This window comes from Pezoporus flaviventris, unplaced genomic scaffold (assembly GCF_033815535.1).
Source record: "Pezoporus flaviventris isolate CSIRO_AGI_PZ_B2104156 unplaced genomic scaffold, CSIRO_AGI_Pfla_v1 ptg000001l, whole genome shotgun sequence".
Lineage (NCBI taxonomy): Eukaryota > Metazoa > Chordata > Aves > Psittaciformes > Psittacidae > Pezoporus > Pezoporus flaviventris.
The window spans coordinates 46,538,355-46,566,118 of NW_026892549.1; the positions used below are offsets into that span (position 1 = coordinate 46,538,355).

Below are 27,764 nucleotides of genomic sequence, written 5' to 3' on the forward strand. Positions count from 1 at the left end.
ATCTTGTCACTCAGCACAGCAAAACCAAATTCTGTTTGAAAAATGATTATAAAAGCCTTTCTTGGGAGACCTACAACGCAGACTCAGTAATGCAGCTCAGCTGTTCAGTGCATGCTTGATGCATTGATATTGTAGATGATGCAGAGATATTTGTACCAATCTTATGCAGAACTTTAGAATATTCCAACCTTTGAATTCTTTAGAGAACATTTTCACACTTCGGATTTTTCTTTGCTTAATATTCATTTAAAACAATAAATCTTATAAATACTCCTGACAATGGTTAGAAAACCAAACAAACAAGACAAAGGCATAAAATCTCTGTAAAAAATGTTTTTATTCCTCATCAGTGGAGACTGCATATGAAAAGAGGATCTACCATGAGCTTTTCAACAAAGGAAACCGCAAAATAAAACCAGCCATCCTCCTAAGTAGCAGAGACACCATGGTATCCTGGTTCCAGGGCAGAGGATGGGTATCCAACCCATCTCACTGCCCTCTTGCAACACAGCAAAGTTGGTTTGCAGCAAGAGGCTAAAGAAATTGTCACAAAATGCTACTCTGAATCAGCTGTCCAAGGGCCAATGTTCCTCCCTGTTCCTCATCAGTCCTCATCCTCGTCTTTCATTTTCTTCTTTTTCTTCTTCTTTTTCTCTGTATTCTGCAAACAAACAAATGTTGGTATGAACAAAGCATAATGGAAAAGCAAAGCAACACACGTAGCTAGGCAACAGAGCTCACACTCAAAGCATCACAGTAGCTGCCATACTCAGCAAAGCACGACCCAAGAGATATCCCCTTTCCTCTATTGCTACATGCACTTGATGTTTACAGCACAGTGGGGCCAGTGGTCAAGGGCAGCTGTGCTCTCTGCTACACTGCTGACAGCTCAGCACTGCAGCCAGGCAGCATAGCTGTGTTAAACAATGGGGAGAAAATTAAACCCCATGTTAAGAACAGGATTTCAAATCTGAGCAACCAGTTTGGCTTGGCCCCATCCACTCTGCTGTTGCCAGAAGCCACCAAATGATGCTTCATGAATTCATCAAGTGCAGCCTCTGCTCCCTGCAAGTCCTAAACACTAGATAGATGCCTGTGGGTCAGCACCAGGGGACACCCTCCCGAGGAGAAAAAGCATAGAAAGAGAACAGACTAAAGCTGGGGGCAAGTAAAGGAAAGGAGGGGAAACACAGAGGCATTAGTCACAGATTTCCCAGATCTTATTTCGTAATGCAAATCTTCCCGACGTTACAACGATGTGTATCATGAAATACTTACTAGATTAAAACTGTCCTTGCATACCATGGGTTATATAGATAAAAGCATTGCTCCCCCCTCAACGCATGTGTTCTGGAGAGAATGCATTCCCATAGGGATCAGGTAGCTGTGTAATTCTGCCTTACCTCAACCGTGGGGCTGGTGCAGTGTTCCTCATTCAGTACCTCCTCCTCTTCAGCTTGCTTCTCCTTATCCTTCTTCTTTTTCTTCTTTTTGATAGGTTCACCATCTTCTACTGTTCTCTCTTCTGTCCCACAGAAGGAAGAAAAAGGCAGGTTGTCAGTTATTAACAGTGGTAAAAGGCAAAACGTGAGAGGATGCGGTGATGATAGTAAGAAGGCAAAATACTGAATACACACTGCCCCATCTTTACATCTCTATACAACTGCTTTCCCTCCTCTTTGCTCTTTTCTGCATGACCGCTCCCTGCTATAATCAAAACGTACAACTACCTAAGACACAAGTGACAATGCTCAGACAGCACTATTCACATCTTCTGGTACAAACACCACTCCTATATGCTGCTCTCAAAGTTTAAAACAAGCTTGCATGTTTTCATTTGTTTGTCAAATTACATTTAGTGCTCTATCTGAAAAGAGATTGTCCAGTTTGGCAAGTATTTTCACCAGCATCACAAGAGCAGTGGAAAGACTCAAAAATCCACATTAGAAGTATGTTCAGCCAGCAGTAGCTTGTTCACAACTTACTTCCCTATCTTGATGGTGGAAATGGGATAAGAAGCAGAGCATTTTTCTTTACTGTTTAGACTGGCAAACACAAAGATCTCTTAATGCTGAGCAAACATAAAGCATTTAATGCAAAAGCAGAAACACTTTCCTGTCCTGGAAGACAGGAATTGAATTATTTATATAAGCCGAGAGGAACATTAACCCAAGGAAAGATTTACTAATGCACTCTTATTTTTCAGGACTATCCGTCTCCAGCTGGGCTATCTAATTACAGTGCTAAAGGCACTATGATTTACCACTCATTTTCTAGAATACACACCACAGTCTTAGAAATCTCTAGGTAAAGAAACCAAGCAGAAATGATTACCAAGCTGACAGCCTATGCAGTGGCCAGGCTGTTACTGGAGCATACCCAGCTTAGTTTTTTGCACAGCTGAGTCAGTGCTGGATACCAAGTTTCTCAGTGTGTAGTACTCATGAGTGAGCTCATGACATAGCAACCAGTGTCCTTCAGTAGCTATAAAACCAAGACGCTGTGCTTGTGGTGTGCACTCCAGAAGTAATTTTCTCACTGTACTCTCCCCTGAAAACTGAATCAAGTTGATTCTGAAGCACACTCACTCACCACTTACGAGAAGAACACAAACAAAGCCAGTGCAATTATACAATCCCCCAAACACACAACCTCCTAATATCTTGATTGTACTTTGTCACAAGTTGAGCTCCTTGAGGCAGCAGGAGGATTATGAGTCAAAAAAATGTACTTCAATCTTTGCCGCTAACATAAGCTTCAGACAAAAAAAATGGCTTCAGGATAAAAAATTTCTAGACATGTCTACAGGAAAACACAGCCAGCTAACACAGGCAGCTTTCTGACATTAAAAAAAACATGCCAGAAGCAAAACAGCAAAGGATTCGACATAAAGGAACTGGCAAATATAATTCTAAGTGGATTCTGCCATACACATCTTTCACAGCAAACTGTGTGAAAGCAAAGGCATTCAAAATGCCTGTAGAAGAAAGTATCCTCCCCTCCCTAGGTATGACACAGGGAAATACAAAATAGCTGAAAAATACATATAAACTACATTAAAGCCATATGATACCACAGGAGCACACACATTGTATTGTGCTATGTGATACATTTTCACTCAGCTGGATGGGTAAGATGTGCGTTTTCAAGCAAAGTGCTGGGTGGCAACCTTGGAAAAATAACTTCTTGTTATAACTCTACATGTCATCAAGTCTGACACACCAGGCAGTGGAACCTGTCACAATTTACAACCGCAGATGATGCCCTGTGCAGTCACTCATAGGCTCTGTCACTTCTCACAGCCAGTAGCAGATGCCTTCGTGCAGATTTCAGTTGCTGCTTTCCAGCAAAGCTCATCACAAGGCTTCACGTATTTGTACCTAGGCAGAATGAGGATAAAGGCTCCAGGGGTGCTGCTCTTTTCCCTCTGGGTGCAACACTTCTATGTCACTCAAGCCCAGTGGGGTTTCTTTGTGATACACAGCAGCTGACAAGAAAGACAACAGCTCTTACTATCATGCACTGAGGTACAGAAAGCAGCACCAAGAGAAGCAGTTTGAGTGACGGCCCTGTGCAGTGCTAGAGATCACCAGTGGGTTTCACGCACCCATTTTCTACCAGTTTTCTGTAAGCTTTTCCACCCTAGCCTCATGTACCCTCCCCTCCTCTGGACGATGCTCTGCATGCACAGAACCAAGTCACACTGCTTATCAATAAAGATGCCATCTCATGATGTTGCTGTCATTTAAGGCTTTGTGTCTTGCAAGGTTCACTCTATTCATTTAAGACGATATTTCTCGTTTCAAGAGAGAGACCTTCCCAAGTGACTAGCTGCTACTATATCCTGACGCTTAAATGCAAGCTGAACGCTTCACTGGGGGCGCTGGCTAGCCCCTTTTGGTGGCATGCATTCTGTCTAACCACATTCAGCTTCAAAGACTGTAGTCACAAAAATACCTGTCCTGTTCTCTTCCCCCATCATCAAAACAGGTTTTAACAGACAACTCCTTAAGTGGATTATAACTTGTTTCAGGCACTATCTTTCCAGGCACTATTTTTTAGGTGTAAAAAGCTAAAGCCTTACCATTTTCCTACCCAAAGTACTGCCATGCATGCACCCCAAACTGGGATTAAAGAAAATGTTACACATCTCATCCTACAGTAATATCTACATTTCAGGCTAGCTCAATTCAAAATACTGTCTCCCTTTACAACAAATATTAAAGCAACAGTTTGACAAATCACTTTTCAGTGGCAGCTTCCCAGCTTACTCCTGTCCCTTACCTTCCTCGTGTAATACAAAAGGGATCAAAATTGATCTGGCTAAAGAATTCCTTTTTTTCCTTCTTTCTGGACTGCTTTTTCACAACCCCATTTATCATGCAGTTGCATGAACAGCTTGGGGTAGGACAGAGCAGTTCTTTCACAACATTATGTCTGGATGTGAAATCTCTGATCAGAGAAAAGCTTAACAGAGCACTGCACCAGGAAGTATAGAGCCAAGAACATCAGAAATTAAAGGCTCATGCATATTCAAGTGACACACAACATAAATCTTAATGCTGGGACTTCCTCTGCACTCTTCTGTGTATTATGGAACCTACTGAACCACTCAAAGTTTTCAGACCACCACCACACAGTGCAGTCATACAAACCATACTAGTAAAGAACAAGCCATACGATCTGTATAGCATGCACTTTGCTGGGTGGCCAAATACAAGAATTGCAAACTTAGGGGCAGTGCTATTTTAAAGGGTACAGTAGGACAGGCTGAAGGGATTAGTTCTGCATATAAGTGACAGGAGATAAGTAAGGTCTCTGAAAACACTTCTTCCATAGTCTGAAGCAACTGGCACAGTTCTAATGCCCAAGCATCCAAATAAAAGGACCCAGTTGATATGAACAGAGTCTACTGCTCAAATAATTTTTGGTATCTCAAGGATAACCTGCTAAGCTCCACCCAACCCCTACACCAGGAGGTATCAATGCTCAAGAAAGCAAGAGAAGCAAGCGCAAGGTGGTTGAAAAACAGACATATAAATAGAAATATCCACCTCACTCTGTAAGAGATAGGATGGTGATCAGCGCAGTATTTCACCTGTGAGGAGCTCATGCCCATGAGATGTCAACACACTTGCTTTGATAATGCAATGGAAGCCCAAGGGGACAATTCTGAAACTATACTAAGGGAAATTAGTTCAAAAGATTATCAAAAGCAGTGGCTTTGAGAACACCCACATTCTCCAAGAAGCAAACAGGCAAAGTTCAAGCCTCCAAAGTACTCACATGTCCCCATCTCATTATGACAAGTACAAGAGAACAAACCAGGGCACGTATCTCAGCTTCATAGCACAAAGGATTTTCCCTCCAGTTTAATTCTCAGCTAAATTTAGCATGACAGAGCAGCTACAAGTTGATTCATCATGTATACAGACACCATGGAACCAGTGTTTGGAAAGATCACACCTCAGCATCAGCTGAGCATGAAGAGGTACATAATCAGCATAACTACACTCTGATGTAGGTTAGACATAAGGAGGAAGTTCTTTACTGTGAGGGTGGTGAGGCACTGGAATGGGTTGCACAAGGACACTGTGAAGGCCCCATCCTTGGCAGTGTTCAAGGCCAGGTTGGACAGAGCCTTGGGTGGCATGGTTTAGTGTGAGGTATCCCTGCCCATGGCAGGGGGGTTGGAACTAGATTATCTCAGAATCATAGAATAGCCAGGCTTGGAAAGGACCTTAAGATCATGAAGTTCCCTGCCATGGGCAGGGACACCTCACACTAAACTATGTCACCCAAGGCCTCGTCCAACCTGGTCTTGAACACTGCCAGGGATGGAGCATTCACAACCTCCCTGGGCAACCCATTCCAGTGCCTCACCACCCTAACAGGAAAGAATTTCCTCCTTATATCCAATCTAAACTTCCCCTGTTTAAGTTTTAACCCATTACCCCTTGTCCTGTCACTACAGTCCCTAATGAAGAGTCCCTCCCCAGCATCCCTATAGGCCCCCTTCAGATACTGGAAGGCTGCTATGAGGTCTCCATGCAGGCTTCTCTTCTCCAGGCTGAACAGCCCCAACTTCCTCAGCCTGTCTTCATACGGGAGGTGCTCCAGTCCCCTGATCATCCTCGTGGCCCTTCTCTGGATTTGTTCCAACAGTTCCATGCCCTTTTTATGTTGAGGACACCAGAACTGCACACAATACTCCAGGTGAGGTCTCACGAGAGCAGAGTAGAGGGGCAGGATCACCTCCTTCGACCTCCTGGTCATGCTCCTTTTGATGCAGCCCAGGATACGGTTGGCTTTCTGGGCTGCAAGTGCACACTGAAGCCGGCTCATGTTCATTTTCTCATCAACCAACACCCCCAAGTCATTCTCCACAGGGCTGCTCTGAATCTCTTCTCTGCCCAACCTGTAGCTGTGCCTGGGATTGCTCCGACCCAGGTGTAGGACCTTGCACTTGGCATGGTTAAACCTCATGAGGTTGGCATCAGCCCACCTCACAAGCGTGTCAAGGTCCCTCTGGATGGCATTCCTTCCCTCAAGCGTATCAACCGAACCACACAGCTTGGTGTCATCGGCAAACTTGCTGAGGGCGCGCTCGATCCCACTGTCCATGTCACCAACAAAGATGTTAAACAAGACCGGTCCCAACACCAATCCCTGAGGGACACCACTCATTACTGGTCTCCAGCCGGATATTGAGCCATTGACCACAACTCTTTGCGTGCGGCCACCCAGCCAGTTCTTTATCCACCGAGTGGTCCATCCATCAAATTGATGTCGCTCCAATTTAGAGACAGGGATGTCGTGTGGGACAGTGTCGAACGCTTTGCACAAGTCCAGGTAGATGACATCAACTGCTCTACCCCTGTCCATCAGTTCTGTAGCCCCATCACAGAAGGCCACCAAATTGGTCAGGCAGGATTTCCCCTTAGTGAAGCCATGCTGGCTGTCACCAAGCACCTTGTTGATTTTCATGTGCCTTAGCATGCCTTCCAGGAGAATCTGCTCCAAGATTTTGGCAGGCACAGAGGTGACACTGACTGGTCTGTAATTCCCTGGGTCATCCATTTTCCCCTTCCTGAAAATAGGGGTTATATTTCCCTTTTTCCAGTCGTAATCTTAAGGTCCTTTCCAACCCTAACTATTCTATGATACTCTAAAACACAGCAGCACAGAGAAGGGCAGAAAAGGGAGACTCCAACAGCCCCCGACCTCCTGCAGACACGGGTAGTTGGGAGTAGCTCACCCCCAGACCCGGCTCAGGGTCTCACATAAGTCATCTCCCACCTCCCCCAAGTTACACACTGTGTACTCCACTATCATAGGAATTATTAGGCCAGCTATTTAGAGGCGCTGAGTGCACTCAAGAGAAGGGTGAGAATGTTCCTTAAAATGAGGCATAGTATAAAACCAGATTATTTAAGTCACAGTCCAGAATCTTTCTCCACACAGTAACTTACTACAGAAAGAAGGAACAACTGTGGCCATAGTTCAGTTCTAGCTCTCCAGAGAATAACAATTGTTCGTGTGCTGCGTAAATCCAGACTGAAATTTCCAAGTGTCATTTCACATCCAATTCTGACTTTCAAGGTTTGTATGTTGAAACATGCCAGAAAACATTTCTATATAGAATAAACCAGTATTCTTTAAAGAAAATTGGGCAAATTCTGCTTTTACAGAGAAGTGTGTGTGTGGGGAGGGGTTAATTTAAGGCTCTGAGGCCCACTAAACATGAGCCTGCTGAGCAAGAAGTTCTGCAAGAATGAGTTTTGCTCTCAAATGTTCTTACATGCTTACACTGTTTAAAAACAGGTATTTTAAGTAAAATGACTGCAGTACGGTGTCAGTCCACAAAGGATTACCATTTTCTTTTTTACATACTCATACTGAAGAACAACAACCAGGCTGGCTGTAAATGTTACGCCCCACTGCATGATACACACAGCAACACACCAGCAGCACAGATGCAGGAACTAACCCTTCATGCCTGGTTTGAACTTCTTTGCTTTCACAACAACCTCTGTGTCCTGTTCTTCTACCTCCTGAATTTTGCGTTTCTTTGAAACAGCAGGAAGTGTAGAGTCACCAGATGGGTCAAATACTTTTATTTCACTGTAATGAGAAAACAAGTTAGTTTAAGTAATAAAAAAGAAGATCTAGGCCCCCAGTAAGACCCTGCAGTTGAACATAAACTTTCCAACACAACTTCCTGAGAATACTACCAAATCAATCTTGCTCAGCTAACAAAAAGAATCTACAGGTAGTGAGAACATTTCTCCAATACATCAATGGTTCATCAGTAATCATTACTAGAGGAGACCCCATGAAGTACAACTGATCTGAAAAGAAGATACCTGTTAAGTAAGAGTTTGGTTCTGCTTTGTATCTGTTCAAGGTTCTACAAAGCACTTAAATTACCCAGCGGATTGATCTCTGCTGCTGAAAGCCTTTCCAATACAGCTGTATGGTCACAAGCACATAGGTCCCCCCACAATTTTAAGTCCATATAAGCATACTCTAAGGGTAATATGCATACAGGATTAGAAATAGCTTTACTTTTGCATTTTCTGCTCTGAATCTCCACCATTACATTCACAGGGCACAACGCACAAGGCAGGGTGATGCTATGGTTCATCTCTGTATCACTTGTATCACTGACTTTATAGGATATTCAAATACCTGATCTGTGTCTGAAACTGCCTCTTCTCAAATACTGCATGCTCGTTTGTTCAGTCCCAGCTCTTCTAGAAGCTGCAAAGAACCAGCCACCCTGAAAGGCAGTGCTCTTTAGCTGGCCCTTTTCAGGGACAACTATGTCCCTTCCCTATCCAACAGCTATGAAACACTTTTTTTCTCATTCAGAACATAATACCTACTGAAGGAAAAATGAGTTTTAAATCAGTAAGCCTGAACTATTCCCTCCCTAGCCACATACTGAGCATCTAAACTTCTCTGAAGTATGAATCTGGTGTAGCTACCTTGCACAGGTTAAAAAAGCAACTGAGGCCAGTGACTAGAGTGGGAAGCATGTCGTGATGCTAGCAGACAGTACCACCAATTCATCCCTTAAGCACCAAAAACTATTCTTATGGGCATTAACACTGCACATGGCTTTACAGATATTGATTACACAGCTTTTTGCAAACAGTCTCTGCTTCAGTTTAAGCCGAGCAAGAGCCCACTGGCTTCCTTATCATTGTCAAAATGCTGCTGCTAATAAAGGAGTAAATGAAACCCCAGTGAATAAATATGCCAAAGATGGGTAAAATGCACTTTCTCAGATGTTTTCTGGAAAGCATACTGAAATGCTTCACTTAAAGCTCAATTCTAAAAACTACCTGGCAATTAACTTCTGAAATACTACTTTCAATAGCTAATTTAGACAAGATCCACAGTTCCAAACAAGACTAAGACATTCTTGCCAATCTCCTCAAAACACAAGTTTAGCTCTTCAAACAATCTCCATAAAGCAGCAGCACTGCCATTTTTGTAGTACAAGGACAATTTGACAGGGACTGAGTTAGCTTCCCTTTCAGACAATCAGACTAAGCCAAACAGCCAGGAATTATCTTCAGTCTCTCCCCCAGGCCTAGACACATTTGCAAGGCACTTCTAATACCAGAAACATGTCCTGGCAGGAATTCATGACTCCTCATTTCAAGAGGTCAAAACCCAGCATGTATGTTGTCTCCTCAACACTCTCCTCCCTAAGCTACTGCCTCTTTACACACCCTGATGCTTCACTTACACTCTTTTCAAAAGCTGCTCCAGAAATCACAGCCATCACTCCTTTGAAATGCCTAGCATATGGAAACTGAAGTTACAGCTCGGCATGAGAAAGATGTTCAGGGACTGCAGATGGCTACAACAGTGCTATTTTTTCAGAACTAGCACCTAGTTCTGAACCTGGCCCTGGTTTTGGCAAGCACTTGCCCTCTCTCCACCAAAGCTTGAGCAAAATAAGCAGGACAAGCTAAGCAAGAAGCCCAAAACCAAATTAAGCAAAAAACCCAGATGTCACAGCTCAGACTAATACTACCCTGTTCAAATCCTTAGATGTTCAGCTGTTCTAGTTGCAATTTACAGTGTCACTTCGGGCACCAGAAACTGCTTTAACAGTGTCCAGAGTACAGATCCTATCTATTGCTCAAGATACTTATTACAGACAAGACCTAAATAAGAAGATGAAGCTTCACTCAGAATAAACTTTTCATTATTTTTCTTTTTAAGAGCAAGATGACTCAGTAGGTCTCTAGGACAGCTTCCATGTCAACAACTAATTCAAACACTGATTTTCTCAAATTTCATTTATCCAGACTTGCATTAAATAAAGCTGCTGCATATTAACTCCTCAAACTATTCAGCTTTCCGGGCTGATGCTGACAGCATCTAAACATACTTGTTATCTGATGATGTCAGTAATTTACTGTTAGAAAATCATAACTGTTTCTCCAGTTCAATGGCTTTACCACAACTGCAAAACGTGGGAAAACAGAAATTCCCATTAGCAGTGGGACCCGTCATCCCTGTTTCAGAGCACAGAAAATGCTCTCTGGATCTTAAGTCAACACAGGCCCAGCCTAGAAGCTTCTCAGAAATAAAAACCTGGAGTTATTTTTACACAGCCAAGCTGAAAGGAAAAACTATTCACCTCTTGTTCTGATACTTGTCTGCCTTGGCCAAGGCTTTTCCAGTGCCACTTATTCTTCTTATCTACAAGAAAAATTTAGAAGTGAAAAACAAATTACTCATAATGAAAACAATTCCCAACACAAGTTCTACAGCTCTTGAAAGGAACTGAAAATTCATAGACATATATTAGTCAGGCTCTTGTATACCTGTATGAGTCTTATACCTGGGAGCAGAATAGAGACAGGGAAGTAACTGCAGCAAGAAAGGCATGTGCCTTTCTAATACTGCTCCTCAAGAGCCCAATTCAAGTAAAGGGCAACTAGTACTGGATCAAACATACCACAGGCACATGACCTACAACATCACACCTCCAAAAATCCCAAGATGAGCCTGAATTTGTGCACACTTCCTTTTTTCAAAAGGATAACTGCACGCCAGGGCAGGTATCACCCTATGCCTGGCATAAAGCCAACACTAAAACCACAATACAAGCCCCAAACTGAATTTGAATTAAACTTGCACTTTTCAGGTGATCAGTTTGTGTTTTGGTATTAACATGTCTCCCTGACTGTGTTTCGATGGGAAGTATCATCTCCCATGAAATGTTCAAGGAGGAGCAGGCAGGTTTTTCTGGATTCCTCTGTTTTTTTGTTCTAGTGATGCCAGTACTACAGCATTAGCATCAGATCTTCTAGCTTGGAAGCCTGAAGCCAGGCACCATTTACAAGATCACACGCACCAGGCGTGCCACCTAAAAGAGGAAAGTGAACCCTATGTTCTTCCAGCATCAGTGTGAATGGCAAGAGGTGGAGCAGGAGGTGTGCAGACACGATATGCATTAGGTTATGGGAGGGCAAAGCAGCAACTTGCAGAATAACATCTTGCCTTAGTCTTAAGGAGCTCCGCCTGTAGCTAAGCATCACCAGCATTCAGATTTTGTGGAATCATGGTGGAAAATGTGAGAATGGAGAAAACCTAAACATGTTTTCTTCTAAGGTGAAGAGAAAGAAGCTGTGAAGTACTAAAAGTATCTATAGAGACGTAGCAGAATGTAAAGGTATGATCTTGCTCATCTTGTTCAAAATCAAGACTTTTCAATATAATGTAAATACAAATAGGCATGTAAACAAGAAAAGCCGATATACAAATAAATGAATGCAACTGGTTTACAAACCCTACTGCTCCAGCCAAGGTTGGGAGAAGCTACAGCATAAGAGTGACACTAGATTACACAACTGAGTGAAAGGAAAAGACTCAGCAGAAAATTCATACCATACAAGAATGTCAGTTTCATGCAGCCCTTTGCTAGACTTACCCCTCTCTCTTCCAAAAGCCTCATTCTCGTCTCTACTTTTAGTCTGTTCTCAGCTCCCATTTCAGCACTGGTATTCTCTCCCAAGGCATCATAACGAATGGTCAAGGCAGTCTTAGCTGCCAGCATTCGAGAAATCTGGAAAAGGCAAAAAGAACATTAAATGCTAAGACTAAACATAAGGCAATGATTCACTCTGATCTGGAAACCATACCCACAAACAAAAGAACACTAGCAGTGTTTAGTCCAAAAAAACAATTAGTACCTCATTCTTTCAAAACTGAAATGCTGTTAAAGTAACACCTTATTTTCTTGATAAACAGAGGGAAACATCTGAGACAGCAAGATAGTTATACATATCCCACTTTACCCCAACCTTTAGGGTGAGGTGTAGGTTAGTTTGAGGTGTAATTTCCAGCTAGATAGCTTACTTCACAGTTCAAACACATATGTCTCCACCTGCATTATAAAAGTCTTTGAAGCTTTAAAAGCAAGCCACAAAAGTTACTAGCTTTAATCCAACAGTCTGATTTTCAATCAAGACTAAAGCCTGCAATAGCTTAGCTTACTATTCTGTAGAAGAAAACAGTAATATACCTCTTGAGAAAGCCAGTGCTATATCATAAATCTGCAGGAATACATCTGTTATTACTCAGATGGACAATTCCATTTGCTCTTTTGAACGGGAATGCATGACATCCAGAGATTTGTGGTATTTTCCACATAACCACGAAGCAACACAGTAAAGCAAGCGCCTCAGTCTGAAGTTCAAGCCATCTCATCAACAGATACCCCATGCTCTGGAAAAAGCCAAGCTGATAAAACAATTCTGCAACTGACCTTTCCTTTGTTTTTGATATTGGTTTGTCCCACTAGGGAAGCATGATAGATAAGGCCAAATTTAGGCGTGTCCCGTTTAGTCTTCAGTGCTCTGAAGAGTGCCTTCTCAGCACCTAGTAGCTGAACTGTTGAAGCTGGATGTTTCGCCAGATTCAAAAGGGAACCTAGAAGGAGGCAACACAGCAATAGCAATTTGTCAGAGGAGCAGCTAGAGAAGCAGGACGCTAGATTCCTGCACAATTCAAAAGCAGGAAGCTTAGAGCCATCTATTTCTATAAAAGCTGCTTCACATTCATTTCCTGAAGGACATGTAAACCATTTCAGTCTTTCATGCTTTTAACTAACTGTCTTGGTTTGATTTCAGCAACAGGAAAGAAGGCTGACTCAATAAAACATATTCCACTGGAGTAGTGCCTGACAGTCTAGCAGCAAGAACACATCACTGCAGAGCTGCAGCATAGATAAGTGAAATAAGGCTGCTACCTTGAGCTGGTCTGACTACAGAAGTCCAATGACAGTTTGTTGGCATTTCACCTCAGAAGTGACTGGACTATCAGCAGGAGGCTCAGTAAATGTCTCAGAAGAGGTAGTGACTTAAGTTGCCCTCATATTCCAAAAAGAATTCAGGCCAACTAAGAACTTTGTCATCACAGACTACTACCAAGCTCATGCTGGTATTCTCAGATTCCTCAAGAGCTTTCTTCCCCTCTTTACCATAAGATTGCATAATGCTTCTAGCTGACCAGCTCCTTGGTAAAAACCCCATCTAAGCTTTACTTAATTTATTTACTAAGTGATCAGTGTAACCCACCTGCATGAGCAATGAGTCTTGCTCCAACCAGCTCACCCACCATCACGGTGAGATTAGGAGCAATGGCCATCATCCTGTTCTTCAGGTAGTCATACAGCTGTGTCCGATACTCAGAGATTTCAATCACCTGGCACAGACAGAGCTTGGTTACAGGAATCAGAATTAGCTAACCAGCAAATATCAATATAAATATATTGAAATGAGGAAGTGCTTGGAATTCCAACAGAGGAGACTGTCAAAGTGCAAACAGCCAACCAGGAGCCAGAGTTACAGAAAGCTTTATATAGGGCATACTCCCAGAGCAGGGTTTCATCCACAGAGTATACTGGATCTGTATTGCTTATTCTCTTATGCAACTTATTTTCTCAGCAAAGCTCCTGATAAAGGAGCTGACAACATGCCAAAGACAGTGAAGCAGAACAAAAGTACTTAGTTAGGACATTTTCTTTAGGACAAAACCCTGGAACATTCAGTTTTCACATAAATCTTTGCCACCATTCTCTTGAAATGGGATAAATGCTCTTTACTCGTTCCATACAAATACACACAATTAGAATGCACATAAAAAAAAAGCAGCCTGGTCTAGACCAAGAACAGGAACTCCTAAGCCTGCCACTCCCTGGTAAAGTCACAAAGGGATCCGACTGGCACAACTAAAGTCAAAGGGAGTTCACACAGAAACCAGATGAAAGCAGGATAGGGCTCTTAATTCTTCTTGAGGCCTCAGTGCTCCACTTTTAACCCAGGGTTTATCACCTGGCTTCAAAAGTGACAGATTAAAGAGAGGCTATGCAGTACCATTACCTCAATGACTTAAAAGCACAATGATGACACAATTCCCCCCCAAAAGCAAGACTGACACTTTCAGAAGACTTTGTGCAGACATCAACAGTCTGAGATGGCTCAGATGAGGTAGTGACTGTGCACCCTCATGTCTGTACATCAGGAATGCAACAATATAAGAATCATCACTGCCATCACAAGTGTGTTAACAATGCCCTGGGAAAATCTCTGCTCGGTAGAGGAGGCTCTGATCTGGCTGAAGTGGAGTTCTATTGCTATTCACGCATTTGTACATACCTGATCACAGAGATGGATTATGTTGTTTATATCTTCTTCTGATACTTCTGTCCCCATGGAAATCTCAGCGGCAGCCTTCACATCCTCTTCGATCTCCTCTGGTAGGATGTCAGAAACATCAGAGGAGGCAAAATTGCTTCTATCTCCTGTGGGGGGACAGATGACAGCATGTTTGTGCTGGGGGTGATACAAACTTGTACGAAAAAAAGCACAAACAGATGAGGATAAAAGGCCAAAATAAAAACAGGGAGTCAAGCCTGCTATCATCCTATTCCAAACTCCCCAAATATGTCAGAACACATGTCAGTGTTCTGACTTTACGTTTATACTAGATGAGAGTGCTTGGAAATACTAAATTTGAAGCTGGAAAAAAAAGCCCTTACTCTGTAACACTGCACTTCACCTTTTCAGTAGCTGCTTGCTGCAAAATCTTCAGTCACAAGTTTACAAAGGAAGAATTCCAGGAAGCAAGCAGGCATTTACCACTACCCAAACCTATGTAATTCTTCCTACAATTGGAGAAAAAAGCTTCCTTAAACTCATAGGTCTCTCCCTGGACCGCAAGTTTCATTATTAAAAAAATACAGGGTCATGACTAGCTGGATGAATGAGCTGCTGGTCTACAAATCAACGCCATTAATGCATTGCATACTAACATGCAACATTCTCCAGGCTCATGCCTCCTTATTACTCACCAACTTTCCGCACACATTTACAATACGTTAGGTTATCTGTGATGATTTTGCCCAGTTCAGGGAAGTGCCAACCATACCATTCCCTACAGCGCATGATGTAGTTATTCAGTTCTTTATCCAAGTCATCGAGAAGTGCTAAAAGAAAGAAGAATGTACTTTTTTGTTCTAGAAAGGTCATCTAAAAATGGAAAACTCTCAAATCAACAGATTTTAATAGCGTAAAGGGAGACAAACTGAAGTATTTTATCCCATAAAGATTGCAGTACATGAGAAGTCTTTACTTTTCAGAGAACTGCTTAATCCCAGGCACAATTCTATAGAAATATTAGAATTCCCATGACAATGGACTGAATGTTTCATCACTGGGACTGCCTTGGACAGACTCCTTTAACAGCTGCAAAGCACATTCCCCTGGAAGGGAATCAGCCAGTTATTCTTCCTCTCATTCAGCCAAAGATGTACACACAACACTGATGTAGAACGTAACCATCTAATAAACTATGGAAAAATGCTTTAAAGTTGAAAACCTGATATTGCATTCAATAACTTGATTTAAAAGATTCTATTAAGCCCTTTAGTTGACTTTCTAATAAATATACCCAACACAAATCCAACAGGCTTACCAGATACAACCAATTTGCAACGTAAGAGTCCAACACCCACAGCATATATTGCTACAGAGCCCTGAGGCTAACATATTTCCCACTAATGCAATACCAACATTCCCATCTGTTGTCTCAGTGGTAGTGACGAAGGAATTGAATTAAATCATTAATTTCAGCTTAACTATGTTCCATCATTGACTACAGTCTGGGAATTAATATTCCAAACAAGGATTCCTCACCACTGTTTCACAGCAAGCATGCAAATTACGATGTGGGTTCTTCAAGGAAAGATGAGGAGTGAGCTTTCTTAGCTGCATTTACAATTTCAGTCTGTTTTCCGTTAAGAAAGTAAGGAGACAGAATGCAGCATTACACACTGTGTTTTACATACCTAACATAAGAGCCTATTTATACATTGTCCTCTACACAAGATACCACCAAACTGAAGGGTCAGAAAATCCTGTCCTGAGGGGCCATTCTCTCCCAGTATTACTCAGGAGAGAGGCATGTTGGAAAGTGAAGCCTTCAGAGGACCAAACCAGCACCACCTGTATTTCAGCTGATCTCTATGCTAAGAATAAGTGGTTGGCTGCTAGTTGACTGTATCATCCTAAAAATCTTCCTGATTGTGGTAAACCATATTAAGAAAACACATCAATACCCAGTTTACTGAAACATGCTAGAAGGAAACTGATAGCAATAATTTTCTGTAACCAATGTAAGAAGCCAGCTATATGAAGCCAAATCCATTAATAATTTAAGCTCCAAATATACTTACAAATTGCCTGGATAATCATGGTATCTACTTTGTCTGGGCTGAATTTCAACTTGTATCGGGAAAGGCTGAGGAGACATAAATAAAGTTTCATCAGCATCCTGACATCCTGCTGAAGTGTATGTCCCACCTGTTCCTACTTTTGTATGAATACAGCTGTTCATACATTCATTCATACAGCTCAGTTTTATGCCACTGACTGCTCCCAGCTGTGGCCAGAAGCCACACTGACACAAGCTTCAAAACAGCTCCAACATGCATACATGCACATATCCCATGACCAGAGTGAAAGGGAAAGTTATGGCTCTCTGTACCACGTGCAGCAGGCTGAACACAAGTGCTGTGGCAGGAAATTGGCTGTTGGCTTCTTTCTGCATGGTTCCCCACAAAAAAGTATTTGTCAACAGCACTTCCAGTTCTGCAGCAGTTGGAGGCAATCCACAAAACTGTACCTACCCAGCACCAAATATCAAATACACTAATGTGAAACAATAGAATAAACTTCTTGGAACAGATTCTCAGTGTCTGAGAAAGCCCATTACCTTCTGTTTAATGTACATTTAAAATTCCTCAGTATGCTACAGTAAAAGACATTTGATTTCAATGAGGATTTGCATCTTCAAAGTCCTTTTTCAATATTAATGTCCATCTTCTAAGCAAACACACATCTATTTTTAAGGAATTAGCTATAGCAAAGTAGTTCTACAACTTGTCAATGGCTCATGGACAGGACAAGCTCAGGTCACAGTATGGATTAATGCTTTATGAATGAATGCTTGGCCCTGTGCTGGTCCAACAACTTTTTATGTAACTACTGCACCACTAAACCAAAGCAGAGACAGCAAGGTGGGAAGACAAACTGCCTTTAACATTTACATTATGTATTACATGGGTATTTATTCTGGCATAAATCAGCAAATCATGGGCTTCACCTTGTCTCTTGATGGCAATGGAGTTTTGAATGCTGAATCTGACTGCTACAGAGCCATTTCAAACCAAATCCTAAAGTATGTAACATGCAAAAGAAAGCTATCAAATCCAACTTAAGGTGAAAATGAAGCCTTTCCCTAAAGGGTGGGTGCAAAATGGAAAACCCTTCCTTTATAAAACAAGATTTCAGATACAAACGTGTCTTGACTTACAGTACAAGACCATGTCACATACCTAGAGACACTTGAAGCAACACAGCATAGCCAAGGTCACAGGAGCAGGGCAGACATGCAGTGAAATAGAGCTGTTCTAGAAACTCACCTGTGTGCCAGGCCGAGGCACATAGCTGCCATCTCTCGAGAAGGGAGGCCTGTAATAAGCCCTTCGATCTGTGACCGAATTCCTCTCATCAGCTCTGTAACCATTGGGCTGTGTATACAACTCAAATTCAACTTGTCCTGCAGGACGGAAATCAATGGTCCAAAGTCAGGCACAACAGTGAAATTCCTCTAAAGCTCTTCTTTGAGAAGCCTTATCTCATTATACCCGATTTTCCCACTTCAACCCTGTGATCACACACGTTTGTCATCTTTGATGCTCAAGGTAGCGACACCTCCAGTTTCCCACACAGTAACAATTCCAGTTTGAAGAAGAGATTTATAAACAATGTTCTATGTATACTGGAACTGAAGACTCAAGATATTGCAATTTACTAGAAACAGTTTGGCCACAGAGAAAAAATTCAGAGGTAGAGGGCTGGGGGCTTTGGGTCTTTTTCAAATAATAAAACTAAATAATTAGTTCAGAGTCCTTGGTATTCACTTGAACATTAAATCCTCCTCATTTTGTGCCTACACCAGTCTCCTAAAACACCATGAGAAGGTTGTCAGAATAAAAATCACTGGACCATGGAGCAGCCAGACATGAGGTGGGACCCTGGTATTTGACACCTATGAGACATTGGAGAAAGCAGTCCATCTCTACTGTACTTATTCCTTCCTCTGGCAGACGACGACTGAAGGATGTGCACAACTGCCTGTAGACCAAGGAAGGTAGAACAATGCATACTCCCTCCCAACAAGACAGTAAATCATCACCCCACTATTGCTGCCTCTGTTAGTGATGAAGATTTCGTTTGGTTGGATTTTGTTTGGTTCCTCTCCCCCTCTTTTTCTGGATGGGATCCTCAGAGAAATTAATGTTTTAATCTGCTGGGTTTCTAACCAATATTTAAGAGAAATCAAGCAAACCTGAGCACCTCAGTGCACTTCTACTGTATCATTCACTTGTGTACTCAAGATGATGTCTTCTCAGTATACATGCAGTACACACTTGATCATAAGAATTAAGTATCTTCCACAAACAAAGCACTGGCAGCGTAACCCATTGCTAATAAGTGCAAAATCTCTGGAACCCGACTATAAGATTTCAGTAGCACAAGACTCAAGAAAGAATGGCAAAATCAGTTATCACCTTTATGACACCTCCAAGTTTGGCATCTGCTACAGCCAACTGTTCATGGGCATCTTTTGCCACTATCTTCTTGAGAATTTTCTTCAAGTTCTTGCTGAGCTTGCCTTCTACAAGAGCTGTGGATGCTGTATAAAACAAAAAGACCAAAGATGCAGTTTCTATCCCCTCCAAAAACCTGTAAAAATAGTACTCCTAACTTGGTATTTTTATTTTAACTGCCCACAGTAGCTCTAGTCTGAGCTGCAATACTGCTTCAGCATGCAGTGGCTAAAATTGAAGAAAATTATATACTTGCTCCTTTGGAGGCCCAAATCAAAAACCCTTCTCCTAGTTGCCTCTCCTTTCTCCATGTGGTTTCAGTTCTATTTCTGTCAATTTTGTTTAAGGATCTCTACTAACAGTATGCCATATGCTTTAGATACATGTTTAACATTTTTAAAGGCAAGGTTATATGCGAACATTTTATGTATCATTTAATTAACCAACCATTTTCCGGTTCCCTTAGTCAGCAACCATGATATCCTAAATTGAGGAATGGCTTATTTGCATCTGATGATGACAATAGTGTACTATCTAAAGCTCAACAAAGACTGATGCCAAACACAGACTGGGCAGTCAGTAGGCACTCACCCTTTTAACAGAGCATGTAGAGTGAAGAATTTTAAAAGGACCTTCTTCATTCTCAAGCATTAATAGATCTGTAAAAGCTTTACAGTCCCACACAATGTATTTTAAGCAGGCATTAAACTCTCTTTGTGGGTCAGCTCTGTGCTTCACTGAACTTCTGTGACTGATGCAACATCTTCATCACAGAGCAGAAGCCACAGATTTTTTATTTCCAGAACCTTAATGAAATGTAAGGTTAAAATCTAAGTGCTGTGCCAAGTTTCCTTTCAATCCTCCTACAATGAAGTTTCCACCTTTCAAGCTGGCCAGTAGCTCCTAACCCACTTGAGACAACCACATACACAGTCAACCCTTTAAAATAAAGATGACATAAGTACTCTGTATAATCTTTCCCACTTCACAGATAAGTAAACCTGAAATAAAGTAGTAGTAGTAGCTTTTGTTGGGGGTTTTGTTCTTCTGGTTTTATTTCTATTTATTTATTGGGGGGAAGATTTTTTTTATTGTTGTTTGGGTGTGGGTTTGGTGGGGTTTTGTGGTAGTCATTTGGTTGGGGTTTCTTGGGTATGTATGTGTTTTGTTTTAAATCAGCTGAACTATAAATGATCTGAATCCAAACCTATGCAAAAGCAACGTAATCCAAAAAATATGCCATGCCAAAGAAGGAATATAAAGCGGCTTTGATCTCAGCTGTTTAACTTGCATCTTATGTATGATGGTACTGTCTCCAGACTAAGAAGAATATGAAGGATCCATTCTTCAGTTGTAAATGCTACCTGAAACATCCACCTACTACTGTCACACAGCACATTCAGCAGTAAATCACACCATTTCTGAATTATTAGCTAGAACTTTAATAATTTCTGTTCAAACTAGTCCACAGCATTAAGCATTTAAGGGTTGAATTAGTAAAATTACTGAATATAAGTCTATTTTGTTTAAACTTCTGAATTTCTTTTAAGTGTAATACAGGCATTTTTTTAGGCTGAAAAACACAGGCACAATATGTGTCCATAAAACAAGGGCAACTGTAACAATATATGTACTCTGATATGCATCTGTTGTCTCAGTGGTAGTGACGAAAGGTTGATTCAAATCAGTTATATTCATCTTCAACAAGAATCCATCATTGACAACAGGCTACATATATCAGTCAAAACCTTCTACGTGGTGAGACTTCATTACATCTCTACTGTACCATAGACTGGATGGATGACCTTGTAAAACAACAAAACAGGTCAAGTGAAAAATCTAATTCAAAAACTAAGCAAAGAAACAGAGCAGAGACAGGGGTAAGTAATGAGCGAACTAATGCATGACAGGGATTATTTCTTTTTATTTTTAAGAATGGTGTTATTCACTTACCAGCAAGTGCTTCTGTTGTGTCCTGAAATTTTTCAAAGTGTTTCAGCTTCACTCTACAGAAGAAAAATCACACACAATTGTGTGAACAAGTGTACATAAACTAGACGCTGGAACCATTTTACTCTGATATTACAGTTCTCCCTAAGACTGCAAGAGAGCAGAGATCAATATCCCTATCCTCAAAAAGGAGGAAGAGCACTAAACCTGCTGATTAAATTTGAGCCTGATGTGAGTTTATAGTGGGTCCCACAAATTTTATTTAGAAAAGAAAAAATAATTTTGATCTAATACTTCTAGGATCAACATAATCAGAAAACCTAGTCCCCCATCTGCTTTGTAGCTCATATTTGAAGACAGACATCAACCATTTAAATTTCAACACTGCACCCTGATTAACTAGGTGTCACTGCTGAATGACTGATGATAGCATCTTCCCACTCATCTTCAAAAGGAAACCTTCTGCCTCTGTGGAATGCATAGCCTGCACAGCTCAGATTTAACATGCATCTTCAAAGACTTTAAAACTGAACTGATGAATCCTCAAATACTCCCCTATAATTAGATGTTAGAATACAAGTTCTGAGAGCTTAAAACAAACAACAAAAAATCTTCCATGCCCTAACTGCTGACCAGAGCCAAAAATGATATGGACAGTGTTTTAACCACACTGTCAGATCTTTGTGCCCAGCTTCCCTCTCCCCCTCACATAGTCTGTGGTGTTGATATCTAGAATTACAGTTAAAAAGCTATCTCAATCCAGTAAATTCCTTTGTCAGGGACAGGATTTGACTAATCCAGTTCTGATTAATCACTGCTTTTTAGGAGTCAGGTATCTGCAAAAGAAGCAAGGTCACAAATAAAGCTAAATGCTTGAGTTAAGCATTCACAGAGCCCAACAGAAGCTCCAGGCTTACACAGAGCCTTTTCAGAAAGGCAGGACAATTTAATTACTTTGATCAGAGTAGAGATCCATTAAGAGCCACATCCTGTCTAGCAAGTGGCCAAGATGATGTTTCCAAGACAAGATTAACAACACTACAAACAGGTAAATGTGGGACATTCTGGCCTCTTCTCTAAATACTGTTAGAGAACAGGATAAATCCGAATCAAAAGGCGTAGCTTGTTCAAAGGTGTCCATTATAACCAAAGCTGGTTATAAATCTTCCAGTAAAAACACCCTAGACAGACTTGGAAACAACCCATAGTTGTCCCCAGCTTTAGGGCCATTCGCTAGAAAGGCCAGCTTAGCCAGTGGACACTGCAACCCCTGTGCAGTTACGCATTGATGCTAACACTCAGTGATGGCACAGCACTAACTCCAACTCTCAGTGATTCACATGCTATTGGTTTCAAATGGATTAAACTTCTTTTTAAGGATTTCCTGTGAGCACAAAACCCCACTGTTTCAGCCAGCTCCAGCATTACTTGGATGTTCTTGTCAAAGCATCCAGATCTCCTTAAAATATTGTTCAATTTTTTGCTTCAGTGACACATGCTAACGACTTCTGCAGCTTAATTACACTGCAGTGAAAAAGGGAATTATTTCTTTCTCTTAGATATCTCTTTTTAAGTTCCTCTAAACATTATTATTATTCACAGCTTTTAGGTTCAACAATATTGAAAAATAAAATCAATACTTCTTCCTGAACCTCAAACACACATAACTACAGACATCCATGTCCTTCTGAAAGCCAGGCTGCTATTCCCATATAAAACTGCTCACATTTTGTTTGCTTTTTCAGGAGTTTCAAATTCTTTCCATAAGCTGTCAACTTCTTGAAGCTTCTTCTCATTCAGAACCTGTAGAAGAAAAAGAAGTTTATATTTAAAGCACTTCTGCTCAGCCTTCAACCCTGCATCGTAGCAGAGAAGACCTGATTTACAGTGTATCAAACCACAGGAAGATAATACTGCACAAGTTAACAAACTCTGTTTTGGTGGTCTCTAGTTTCCTTATTTTCTCACAGCAGCTTTATCCTACTAATATACACACAGTATTACAGTGTTTTTACTTTCAACTGAATTACTGAAGTTGCTCAATAATGGCTGGGTCCTTCTGAACCTGCACATTAAGACAAAACCCTCTCCTTGTTTATCAAAACCAGACTTGCTTCACCTCCTCTAAAGGACTCATTCACAACCCCAGTGACCCAAAAACCAATCCTGCTACTACTTTGAGAAAACACAAACATGTCTGGGACACCTAATAAGAAAGAATGATCCCACAAGTTATTTTCATTAATCTGAGCTAACCCAAGGAAGAAAGAGAACATCTCTATAAAGACTTTTCACCACAGCTTGCTCATCAACTGAGCCAAGAATTACCTAAGAAGCAGCAATGGCTTAATCCCATTTCTGTACCCAGGGGATCCCCCTCTGTTTTTAAACAGTGCAAGATCAACAACTACACCCCTAGAGCCCACATACACTTAAAAAAGCCCTGCAGACTGTACCACAAATTCCTAGAAAAGTGCTCAGGGGGACAATACAGTTCAGATCTTCATAACATCGTGTTCTTTACACTCAAAACCTTGTGGTTTTGTTCACACAACGCAAATGCAACACAATTGCAATGTGACTCCCTGCAGTGCAGAACTCATTCTTGGGACTGTGAGATTTTTGCTCCACTTGCAGATTTTCAACTCCAGTCAAAGGGGGTTGTCCTTTTTAAACTCAATCAGTAGCTGAGCAAATAAACATTGTAACTCATTTCCCACAGGACTCAGACACATAAAAACCTTGGGGCAACTCTTCCTTTCCTCAGCCTGTTGATGCTTTCCTCCAAGTCATCTTTTCTAGCCCAAGGCTTACAGAATTTTCAGCCTCTACGAAAAGACGCAGGTACACACAAAAAAATAAAGGCATAGAAGCTGCTAAATCAAGATTAGTATATAGAAATTCCACGTCTATGGGTATTCTGTGTCCTGCAAGACTGCAGGACCCATTGGAGAAACCTCTTCCAAGACCTAGAACTTAGCTATGCCCCATTTGCCCTTACTATTTAGACTGTTTGCTCCTCTGCTGGGAGCAGCGCTTACAAGGGAATACCCAAGAGCTACAAAGCCTGCAGAGGACAACAGTTCTTGATCACAAAGGCACAGAGTACAGTTGTGATGGCAATGGATATCTGTAGGCACTGCTGAAAAGGGAAGCAGGTGACCATGATTGTCTCCCAAAATTCAGAAGCACAGTTTCTGCCCAATCATCATCTAAAAACCAATCAAACAAAAACATAACCAGCCCTCCCTGCCCCCCAAAAGAACCAGCAAGGATAATCTGCAGAAATTGCTTTAAAAGGAAAAAAAAAAGAGCCCACACAGCTAAACCCTGCAGAGACTATTTGGATACAGAATGAACATACAACTGCAACAATGACATTAGTTTGCAGCTGAACACCTACTATGTCTAGGAAAGGAAAGCAATGTGACTGAGAGCCATGCCCTGCAGACGTGTGCCACAGCTTGCCACATCTGGCTTCAGCAGCTGCAAACAGGAGCACCGAAAAACAAAGTCTGTCTCGTCTCAAAACGTAGTTTAATAACATACTACTTCTGCTCTGTTCCAGCAGACAGCTTTCACCTCTCTCCCATTCCAGCCCGGACACCATTTGCAGTCAGTCCCCTGTCTTTCGGAGGGTGTAAGCGCTTAGAGCCAGCCTCTAACACCGCTCCTTGGTGGCTGGTGCCCCCTAGCCGCTCTGTGCCCACATCACAGCCAGACCCACGCCCCAGCCCGCAGCACCTGCAGAGGAGTGTGGCAGCGCTGCTGCAGCCGCACGGTTTCAGCTCTCTTCACGCCCCTCCTACCTTTGCTTTATGCCTACCCTGCTTTCAGAAAGCAAAACATGGATTATTTTCAGCCCCGTCCTGGCTCCTCTAGAAGGTTAAATGTCCTTGGCTCACTGCAGCCTACTCAAGAGGGGTTTTGTTTGTTGGAGCTTGGTTTATTGGTGTTCAATAACTTGGAAGGTGCCGGATATTAGCCGGTGTGAACATCCAGTGAACAAAATCAAGGAGACTGATATATGTGTTAGTTCCCCAGGTACTGGGTAGGGAAAGGGGACAGAACAAGAACCTATCTGCTTCTAGAATCATTTATCTTCTCCCTGTGGCTTACATCTTGAAATCCTCCCTGTCTGAACTGCACTGCTGCACCCCAATGAGGAGGAAAGGTTTCATGGCAGCTGAAGTAAGTGTTGTACTCTGTAGAGCAGCCCAGGCATAGTTCTGCAGCAGGCTGCGGCAAAAGAAACTAGCCTTGCTCTCTTTGCACCTGCACTTGTGTTCACACAAGCTAAACCCAGAAAAAAAAAAAAAAAAGACTAAGGTGGTCAGACTCTATGAACAAGACCGTGGAACTGTACAAGCATCAACACTCAAGCAAGAGAGCAAGAGAACAGGTCAGAGGGGAGCATGGCACTGCAGCCACTCTAGTTTAGACTTGCTCAAACCACCGTCAAAGTGCAGCCTTTGAGCCACCTCACCAGGAGGCCATCAGAGCCCCATGAAGTGGTCCATTCCTCCCGGCTGGGCGAGGGAAGTCACACCACACACTATACCTGCACACACACTCAGCCGGCCGACAAGACCCGCTTTTGGAAACGTATTCAGGCCGAGACATCTCCACACCTGTTTGGAAACGCGTTGCCTGTCTCCCACACGTTCCTTCCTGCAACCCAGAGCTTCTGCTAGAACAACGGCCATGCAGACACCGCTAGGCAGAAACAGTGCTGCATCCATGCCCTAACGGGGATATCACCAGACTCACAAAGGGGCACGAGTGCACACCCCCCTATACCCAACCCACCCCTACGGGCGGAAGGCAACGAGCGCCATAGGTGATGCTTGGCATAACCACTGAGAGCAAGGGAGCAAACCCTCCTTCTCTCCTTCCCCCCTACAAGCACCTTCAGGCTCTAGCACAGCCCCTTCCCCATACCTCTCTCACAACACAGCCTCCCTGCTCCTCCTCGGCCCCAGAAGGACCACACGAGGCCTCCACGCGGGGAAACTCCCTGAGGAGCTGCCGGGCGCCGTGGCAGTCACCGCGACAGCGCTTCCCCCGCGAGTACCGCACGTTTCGCTCTACACCCACACTCCAACTTCACAGCTGTGCCCCCCACGCCGCGCTGAGGCCCGCGACCGGGCGAGAGGCACGGCACCCGGCCTGCCCTCCGCGCCTCACCTTGAAGATGGCGTAGCCAGCAGCAGTCTCGAACAGCACCAACATAGCGGCGGCAGCTAGGCCCGGGGGCCGTGGAGGAGGCGGCGGGCTAACTCAGCCACGTGCGCCCGCCACCGGGACCCCCGGTCAAGCGCGCGCGTGCGCCGGAAAGGGAAGCGAGTACCAGCGGAAGCGAGCGGAGGGAAACGGAGGGGCCGCCTTCGCCGCGCCCTCTCGCGAGCCACGTGGCTGGATGGCGTGGGGCTTGTGGTGCGGCTGTTACAGTGGCGTTAGCGCCCGCCCAGGGCCCGTGCTGTGGCCGTTAAGCGTCGTTAGTGAAGGTGCGAGTCTCCTCATGCAAATAAGCCTCCCTGTAAGCGTTCGGGAGGCTGTCCGGTGTGTGGGGGCTCTGGGTTAGCCTGCCCCAGTGAGGTGCCTGCCCCTGTGAGGTGCCTGCCTGGCCGCTGGGTACTGAGTGTACCTCCCCCAGGCGTTCATCAGTTCCTGCTTCCTCAGCAGCAGCCGGCCCTATCCGGCGCCTGTCGGGCATTGCCGGTTCAGTAGCCGCTGGCAGGGATGGCGGCTGGGGTAGAAAAGGGCCTGTGACCTAGGGCTCGGGTGCCTATAGCGGTAGATTGGATTTCCCGAGTGAATCCTGTAGCAGGCTTGGGCTGGTGGTCCCAAGCTGCGCTGGGGCGCTGCATCCAGCCCACTGCAGTGCCGGGGTTCAGCCGGCACTCCCGTCCCTCTCCACGAACCGGAAGATCCCCTTTTGCCTGCTCTGCTCTCGGCCTTCAGGCTTGTTCCCAAGGCCTTGTCTGCAGTTCTTTATACAGATACAACTTTTTTCCATGAAGAATTCATTGCGTGTAAATACAGTTGTGTGCATTTAAAAGCCTTGCTTCTTTAAGAGAAGTGCCAAGTTGCATGTATTTAAATAAGGAGTTTTAAAGCTTACTTATTTCCCCACTGTGCTGCAGTGTCCCCAGGACAGAGACATTACTGTGTGGGGGAGGTAGAAGCCAGGGGTGTCCAAAGCCATCCATTTGTGCCACCTACTGGTGTGCTGCTGCCTCTGACCCACTTCTGCGCCTGGATATGGGCCCTACTAAATAGCTGAAAAAGCTGTATGCCAGCAGGGTACAGGTGAAAAGCCTTTGGCATTATAACTTCCCACCTCACATTGAAGGTTACGTGCGCTGAAAATAAAGAGTTTTTCCTGCCTGCATTGAGAGGGTCCAAGCAATGCTTGGGCTAGATTTGTATCAGACATTCATTACTGCATTTTATGCCTCCATCTGTATGAGTCAGCACGCCTTCATTTCCTCTCCTGCTTCTCATGAAAGGAATAAGCCAATAGTCAGAGAAATTTGGGCATTCACATCATTTCTTAAGTTTTTTTTTTTTTTAAAGGGAAAGACTTTGGTGCTTTAGATAATGTTTT

General features: G+C 43.0%; 1 protein-coding gene and 4 non-coding genes across 5 annotated transcripts; all 5 read right to left on the reverse strand.

The window, feature by feature from the left end:
* Positions 1–326: 326 nt before the first annotated feature.
* On the reverse strand, positions 327–26,485 carry NOP58 (NOP58 ribonucleoprotein). Its single transcript, XM_061456060.1, has 15 exons — positions 26,342–26,485; positions 22,881–22,957; positions 21,158–21,210; positions 19,166–19,290; positions 18,014–18,150; positions 16,766–16,830; positions 15,383–15,517; positions 14,688–14,833; positions 13,608–13,734; positions 12,797–12,960; positions 11,960–12,094; positions 10,664–10,725; positions 7,991–8,124; positions 1,404–1,525; positions 327–661 (listed from the first exon to the last, which is right to left on the reverse strand). Exons 1-15 carry the CDS (start codon positions 26,384–26,386, stop codon positions 605–607), a joined length of 1,584 nt encoding a protein of 527 aa, XP_061312044.1. The 5' UTR covers positions 26,387–26,485; the 3' UTR covers positions 327–604.
* Positions 13,369–13,454, reverse strand: LOC133274043 (small nucleolar RNA SNORD11). The gene has a single exon (XR_009745008.1). It is a non-coding gene; the product is annotated as a small nucleolar RNA SNORD11 (small nucleolar RNA).
* On the reverse strand, positions 14,504–14,587 carry LOC133274048 (small nucleolar RNA SNORD11B). Its single transcript, XR_009745010.1, has one exon. It is a non-coding gene; the product is annotated as a small nucleolar RNA SNORD11B (small nucleolar RNA).
* Positions 16,108–16,195, reverse strand: LOC133274023 (small nucleolar RNA SNORD70). Its single transcript, XR_009744999.1, has one exon. It is a non-coding gene; the product is annotated as a small nucleolar RNA SNORD70 (small nucleolar RNA).
* LOC133274015 (small nucleolar RNA SNORD70) lies at positions 20,847–20,933 on the reverse strand. The gene has a single exon (XR_009744998.1). It is a non-coding gene; the product is annotated as a small nucleolar RNA SNORD70 (small nucleolar RNA).
* Positions 26,486–27,764: the final 1,279 nt, after the last annotated feature.